We start from the raw sequence: 7,052 nt of genomic DNA, 5'->3' as shown, positions 1-7,052 counted from the left end.
GAAGAAAGAAAGCATAGTTACCTCTGTTTTATACTTCTATAGGCATCAACAAACTGGAACTCTCTCAAGCACTCTTCCCTCATTTCCAATAAATTGGCTCGGCCTAATTTCCCATGTGCAGCAGGCTCCTTCATCAACCTATTGAATTGGTGTGTTAGTTTATTGAAGAGAAGAAAACAAAAGCCAAGTACAGAATAAGCAAATAGATGCCAAATTTTCAATAATGGTACCAAACCATCAAAACAGAATAGGAATGTCAGTATTACCATGCCAAGTGAGCAGAAAATGCTCGAGCAAATACATCACCCCTTCGTTTGGCATCATCTGTTCTGCCTTCACTTGCTACAGCCTATCATATTTTAATCGAGAAGTTACAAGCATATACTGCCATGAAAGAAGTTTCACACAATTTGTTTTGAAAATTTACTTCAACCAAGATGGACAACACAATATACCCAAACCTTTTTATTGTGAGGTATGTTTTAAATTTCCTATCATCTTTTCTCTTCTTAGTTGATTATGTATATGGACCAATGGGGATTTTATCAAAGAAATGCAATTAATCACAGATATTGAGAATCCTTCATCTTTCAACAACAAAGCTCAAAGTGCATCAAACAATATATAATCAGATGGAATGGATTGATTGATGTATTTGAAAAGGATAGAACTACTATTGTTCATAAAATTCTTCATACCACATGCCAATCTTCCACCAGCATTTCCAGTGCTCAAGCTGAGTTCCTTCCCACCTGCAAAAGCATAAGTAAAGTAAAATGCAAATTAGACTAAAGTAAATAATGCTCTAGTTATGAGTAAGCAAGGAACTCATGATGTAAGTCCACAGTTACATGGCCAACATAAAAAACATTAGCATGAAGAGAATAAGCCAATTCCATTTTCATGATTTTCCTCCTCTGAACATTCATCTACTGTTTACTTGGATCAGACAACAGTGAAGAAGCTTTTAAGAAATTTCTTGTGCAGCAGCAAGAGTTGTAAGGCAGAGACGTATATAAAAATGTATAACAAGGAAATGCTAACCTTTTCCAAGGTCATCCTCAAGCTCATGAACCACCAAGGCTCTTCCAACTACTGGATTGGGGCCAATCAGTGGTATCTACAAAGAGAAAAGAAACACAAAAATTATTGGGAATTCAAATTAACACACGGAAATGAAACTGAACGAAAGAAGGCACCTGATTGTCGACAATTGTTGCTTCTGCAACTCCTGCATTTCAAACATGATGTACAGATTGGTTCAAAAAGCAGTCCAAAGCAACCAAAGACGAAAGATAAGAGAAAGATGGATTACCATCTGCATTAGCAACTATGTTTTCCAGGTCACCCGCATGGCAAATTTGATCTCCCGGAGCACCATGTTTCATCTTATTAGGATTAAAATGTGGTTCTAAATATGCCATTGAAGAAGCAAACACTTAAAAATTCATCAAATAAGAACCACATAGCAAAAGATAGAAGTGGAAAACAAAGGCTATAATTATAGGCAATACCTTCTGGTGTCATTAGAACAGGCGCAGTGATCTCAGTTCTCTTCCGCAAAAACTTCTCCATCCACGAAATCTGTGTTGGAAAGTCAGAGTTAGATAATGTAACTGCCAAGAAGAAAAGAACACGTCTAATTGAAGTTCAAATTCATGGAAATGATTGATCAAAATGAAATTGAAATAAGAAGGAAGTACCTCTCGAATAGCTTGAACCTTCCATCAACAATAGCAGGGAGTTTCTTGAAAGGGTTGATAGCTGATAGAGACGGATTATGGAGGTTTAATTAAAGAGGTAGATAAGTGTCTTCGGAAGCATAGTAATTGTAACGATTACCTGCAAATTCGGGAGATAACTGCTGTCTTTTGGAGATTTCAACTCTAATCTCGTCGAATTCTATTCCATTAACTCTATTGAGAAATTAAGCATTAGCAGTAGGAGTAGCAGAATTCAAATTCCAGCAAAGAAATACAACGTTGAATTGAATTACTTGCAGAAGATAAGAACGGCACGAGATGGTTGGGACATGCGGTCCGCATACACCTTCACCTTCAATATCTTTTCCTTTTTGCTTTCTTTCTATCTACGCCACAACACCAAAAATTGAAAAACCATGAGGAAAAAAGTTTCAACAACAAATTTTAAATCAAACTAATTACTAAAATCAGAAAAGAAACAAATCTAACTAAACCTAATCTAATCAAAACCTAAAAATCCACTAATCAGAAAACAAATCTAACTAAACTAATTACTAAAATCCAATTAACTAAACAAAATTAATTGAACTTAACAGAAATTAAAAGAATTTTAAAACCAAAACCTGGAAGCATTGACTGGAGGAGATGATGGCTGCGGCGCTGAAAAGATATCCGAGCCAGAATGGAGTGGAAATAAAAGGAGAGAGAGGCACGGTGGTGGGAACAGACGCTGCTACAGGTGGCGCCGGCGTGCTGGAGCTCACCTGAGACGAAGAGAACAGGAGCTTGAGCTTGATTTGTTCTGCGAATGAGAAAGAACGAGAGAGACAGGGGCTATGTGCTACTGGTTCAGTGTTTAAAAGAGAGGAGAAGAAGGAGAAGGTAGCTGCGGTTGTTAGGGTGGCGGCGGTGGCGCTGTGAGTGAGGAAAGGAGAAGAAGCTCGTGCGACGGAGAAGCTCGATGAAGGAGAGAGGAGCAACTCGTTTGATTGTGATTTTGTGTATGTGAAAGGACGTCGATAGGGTAGGGATGAAATTAGGTCTAAATTAAAATTTTCCGACGGAAAATTTTAAATTATAGACGGATTTTCTGTCTGTAATAAGTTAATAAAATGCAGTGTTTTGTTTATTTAATTATAGACGGATTTTCCGTCTGTAACCATTTTCTACGAAAAAAAATTAATTTTACCGACAGAATTACTGACAGATTCTATTTTCTGTCTGTAATTTATGCTAATCCATTTTTTTTGTTTTCCGACAAAAAAAATTCCTCTGAAATTTCGTCTGTATTTCCGTGGGATAAAATCCGTCGAAAATATCCGTCTGTAATAACTAGTTTTCTAGTAGTGAGCCATGGTTATGGATTTTGCGAAATAAATCGTTGAATAGCCGAAAATTCAATTTACCAAAAATTGGATCCTTACAAAAACTCTTGTAATTATTGACAAATTTCACGATTAACATTTAATACTTCTATAATATAATGATAACACTTTTATCATCTTTAGAATGTTTAAGTAACACTCTCCTCTTTTAACTTATAAAACATACACTCCATTTCCTTTGTAAAACAAAAAAAAATACTCTTTAGTCTCCTTAACCAAAATATCTTTTTATCTATAATATTTGGTTTATATTAACATTTAATTAGCATATAACATATGAAATTAAACTGATTATATTATTGAAATGGTACGGTATATTCGTATTTTTAAATGGTAAAATTTAGGATTAAGTTCCTTTTTTCATCCCTAAGGTTTTGATTCAAAATCAAAATTGTCCCGAACCTTTTTCGTTATTAAAATCATCCTCAACGTTACAAAACATTATAAAATCATCCTTTTGTTCATGAACAATTTTTTTGAACAATTTTACCCTTAAACAAAAATTAAAAGAAAAATCGCCGAACCGACCGAAAACAGATCGGTTGGACCGGATCGATAACCGGCCGGTTCGGATAAAATGGCGCCTTTTTTATTTGTAAAAAAGAAAAAAAAAACAAAAGAGAAGCAGATCCATTCGTGTTCCCCACAATCATTCATTCATTCGTCACTCCCTGGACTGGAGAACTCTGAAGCAAAGGGAACCCTAGCCCTTCATCACCGCCACCGTTCCGAGGTCCTCAGCACCGCCGCCGTCGCCAGGTCCTCAGCGCCGCCGCTTCTTCCTCTTTCCCGTGTTCGGAACCAATAACTCGGTACGTCGTCTTCATCTTTGCTGGCTTCTCGGCACGGAACCCAGGTTAGTGGCTTCTCGTCTTCATCTTCACTGAATGTTCGGTCTTCTTCTTAGTTTGAAGTTCTGAAATTGTTATTCTTCGGTTTTCTTCTTCGGTCTTTTTCTTCAATTTTTGTTCCATTTTTCTTCAATCCTTCTTCTTCGGTTTTGGTTTGAAGTTTAGTTCTGAATGTTTTGTAAATTGTAATTGCCCTGTTGTTGATGGATCTTTCTTGTATTTGCTGGTTGCTGATGGTAAAAATTTTACAAATTTGCAATTTTGTATTGTATAGTTCTGATTGCTCTGCTACTCTGTTTAATCATGTGTATTAAAATAAAATTACTCTGTGAATGAGAAGATGAAGAAGATGAAGAAGAAGAAGATGATGAAGAAGATGAAGGGTTATTGTTGTGAATGAGAAGAAGAAGATAAAGAAGAAAGAATATATGAGAAGAAGAAGAAGATGAAGGGTTATTGTTGTGAATGAGAAAGGAAGAGAAGAGGGATCTGCCGTCTGCGTTTGCTTACATGTTTTTAATTTTTGTTTGAGATATTGCATGGACAAAGCGATTTCAGTACAGGGCCTTAGTTGGACTGAGAATGCTTTTGGGGAAGTGAAATCTGTTAAATCTATTTAAGGGTAAAATTATCCATAAAATATTGTTCATGAACAAAAATATGATTTTAGAATGTTTTGTAATGTTGAGGATGATTTTAATAACGAAAAAAGGTCGGGAACGATTTTGATTTTGAGCCAAGACCTTAGGGATGAAAAAAGTACTTAACCCTAAAATTTATTTACATGGATATTGGAATATGAGATTCTCACCCTATATGATGGGAATAAAAATATTTTGATTGTGAATATTTCAGATACATGTACGATATTCGGTTGTTCGGGTGCTTGAAGAATCGGGTGTGGTAAGTGATGGAACAACAGGGTGTGAAAGAGGATTTGGACCTAAGCTTGATCTTTGGGAGTGGAGCGTGCGTCCAAGTCGTCGGTACGTCGGCAGGTGGGGCCACCTGCAAGGACATTCCGATGCTTAAGTCAATGTTCGTACTGAGAGACGGCCAATTAGGGTAAGAAAAGTGACGTACCTCTGGGGAGGGGTAGGTCCCTCCCCATTTATACTCTATACTTGGGTGGGCCTTCTGCGATTGGGCCCACCTGTCTGGAAGCTTCTGCTAGCTGTCCAGATTTTCTCTGCAAAGCAAGAGGTGACGCGCAGGTCGCCTTTTTGTTCGGGTTAATTGACCTGGTGGATCAGCGACTTGTAATTGGACTCTGATCCTTAATGGGTTAGGTCGGAACATAAGATAATCATCATATGGTGCGATGCTTTATGAATTAATTAATATGCGTTAATTAATTAATTTACTTTTAAAATAATATCATATTTATTTCATAATATAATAGAGGGCTTGTGTTATATTAGGGTATTCGGTGAAAGATCACGAGAATAATAATTTGTTTTCCTTCTATTTTAACCTCTCATTATAGTATATATGGGGTTAAGTACAATTTTGGTCCCTAAGATTTAAGTTAAAAATTTTATTTGTCCTTAACCTTTTTTGCATTCAAATTCGTCCCTAAGGTTCAACTTAATTTTAAAATCGTCCGAAAAAACGATTTTACCCTCAATATCATCATCTCCATCACACCTTCAGAAGAGAGAGAAGTAGAAACTCAGAGAGAAAAAAAAAACTCAACCTGGTAAATTAAAAAATAATTAACTAATAAATTAATTATGAGTAAAAGAAATTAGGAAATAAAATTTTATAATTTGGAGAAGTAAAAATATTTAAAATACGAATTCAAACTCTAATTTTAAAGATTTTGGTCTAAAGTTAGGCCAACGAGCCAAACTGATTAAACTGGACCTATATTGGACCCAAGGCCCAACCCATATAACACCTAATCAGCCACTCCTCCCCTCTCATTTTGCAATTCATGCTGAGAGGGAGAGATTGAGGAAGAATCCTAAACCAAATTCCACTTCTAATTTCAATCTTTCATAACTTTCAATCAGGAGCTCTAATCGCCGCACCGTTTGTGGTCACGCAATCATCTCGCCGAGTCTTCAAATCCATTCGAATAAAATGGTAAGAAATTTGAGATTTTTCACCCAATCCTTACCTCTTTTCAATTTTTTCATTATGGTTCTTGGGTATTGAGAATTTTCAGCTTTTTTATGCTTTAGGTTTGATCTAGTAGTGAGAAATTGTTGAGTTTCGCCTTAATTATCTATGGGTAAGGTGAGAAACTTTTATCCCCTTTGAATTCTCTAATTTTATGAAGTTTAGGTATTGAAATTGTTGTTATGTATGAAATTATTTGGAATTAGATTGAATTCATGTGAATTGAAGTCAAATTGGTAAAGTGGAGTACTTGAATTGAAACTCTGGAGGCTAAAAACTTATAGGGTTTGGCTTGAAAGCTTGTGAAGAGGAGGGTTTTTGAGGTGATTGAGCTTGGAAGGAAATTAGCTAAAGTATGGTTTTGGTTTCTAATAGTAAATATATAATGTTGTATGAAAATTTAGACTAGTTGCCATAAGATAGGCTTGAATACTCTGAATTATTGGATTAAAATTGTATAAATGTGATGTTGGTGATAATTGGTGAAATTGGTAGAATTATGTGTGAAAATTATTTGAATGAATTGATGAATTTAAGTGCTGGAATGATTGTTAAGTGAATAAAGAGTATGTGATAGTGTATAGAAGTAAGTGGTATTGATTTAATTGTGGTTTGGTTGGTTTTGGATTGAGAATTTTAGAAAACTAGAGGATTTGAACTTTTGATAAAAACTTAGGCTGTGTTTGGTTTAGCGTTAGAAAGAAGAGAAGCGCATTTGAGTGCATTGAACGCTTCTTTTTTATGTTTAGATGCTTTTTTGCTCTAAATGCCAAAGTAATTTTACGTTTTTAACGTGCGTTTACAAGAAGTTAGAAATTGTAACTTCTGCGTTTAGAAAATCACGTTAGGATTGAATTTATTTTTTTCTTATCAATTCTATCCTTTATTTCCTTGCTTGTAGTCTCTTTAGTACTCAAATATTTTAAATATATAATTATATTTTTATTAAATTTTTACTTTTGAGTTTGTATAAAAAAAATTTATTTTTT

At 35.2% G+C, this 7,052-nt stretch overlaps 2 protein-coding genes across 2 annotated transcripts; both read right to left on the bottom strand.

Annotated features, from left to right (window-relative positions):
- Positions 562-1,424, bottom strand: LOC107611371 (superoxide dismutase [Cu-Zn], chloroplastic-like). Its single transcript, XM_016313307.2, has 4 exons — positions 1,316-1,424; positions 1,200-1,231; positions 1,045-1,120; positions 562-752 (listed from the first exon to the last, which is right to left on the bottom strand). The coding sequence occupies exons 1-4, from the start codon at positions 1,422-1,424 to the stop codon at positions 604-606; spliced, it is 366 nt and encodes a 121-aa protein (XP_016168793.2). The 3' UTR covers positions 562-603.
- Positions 1,518-2,099, bottom strand: LOC107613110 (glutathione S-transferase T1-like). Its single transcript, XM_021109665.1, has 4 exons — positions 1,997-2,099; positions 1,843-1,916; positions 1,704-1,764; positions 1,518-1,584 (listed from the first exon to the last, which is right to left on the bottom strand). The coding sequence occupies exons 1-4, from the start codon at positions 2,032-2,034 to the stop codon at positions 1,527-1,529; spliced, it is 231 nt and encodes a 76-aa protein (XP_020965324.1). The 5' UTR covers positions 2,035-2,099; the 3' UTR covers positions 1,518-1,526.

Source organism: Arachis ipaensis, chromosome B08 (assembly GCF_000816755.2).
Source record: "Arachis ipaensis cultivar K30076 chromosome B08, Araip1.1, whole genome shotgun sequence".
Lineage (NCBI taxonomy): Eukaryota > Viridiplantae > Streptophyta > Magnoliopsida > Fabales > Fabaceae > Arachis > Arachis ipaensis.
The sequence above is the reverse complement of the archived record's forward strand: the minus strand, read 5'-3'. Positions and strand labels throughout refer to the sequence as shown.

Coding starts and splice junctions, on each gene's coding strand:
- LOC107611371 (XM_016313307.2), bottom strand. CDS start 1,424: ATGGCATATTTAGAACCACATTTTAATCCTAATAAGATGAAACATGGT. Junction 1,232..1,315: donor CATAGTTGCTAATGCAGATG/GTAATCCATCTT, acceptor TTTGAAATGCAG/GAGTTGCAGAAGCAACAATT. Junction 753..1,044: donor TGAGGATGACCTTGGAAAAG/GTTAGCATTTCC, acceptor ATGCTTTTGCAG/GTGGGAAGGAACTCAGCTTG.
- LOC107613110 (XM_021109665.1), bottom strand. CDS start 2,034: ATGTCCCAACCATCTCGTGCCGTTCTTATCTTCTGCAA. Junction 1,917..1,996: donor GCCGTTCTTATCTTCTGCAA/GTAATTCAATTC, acceptor ATTTCTCAATAG/AGTTAATGGAATAGAATTCG. Junction 1,585..1,703: donor AGGTTCAAGCTATTCGAGAG/GTACTTCCTTCT, acceptor TTTCCAACACAG/ATTTCGTGGATGGAGAAGTT.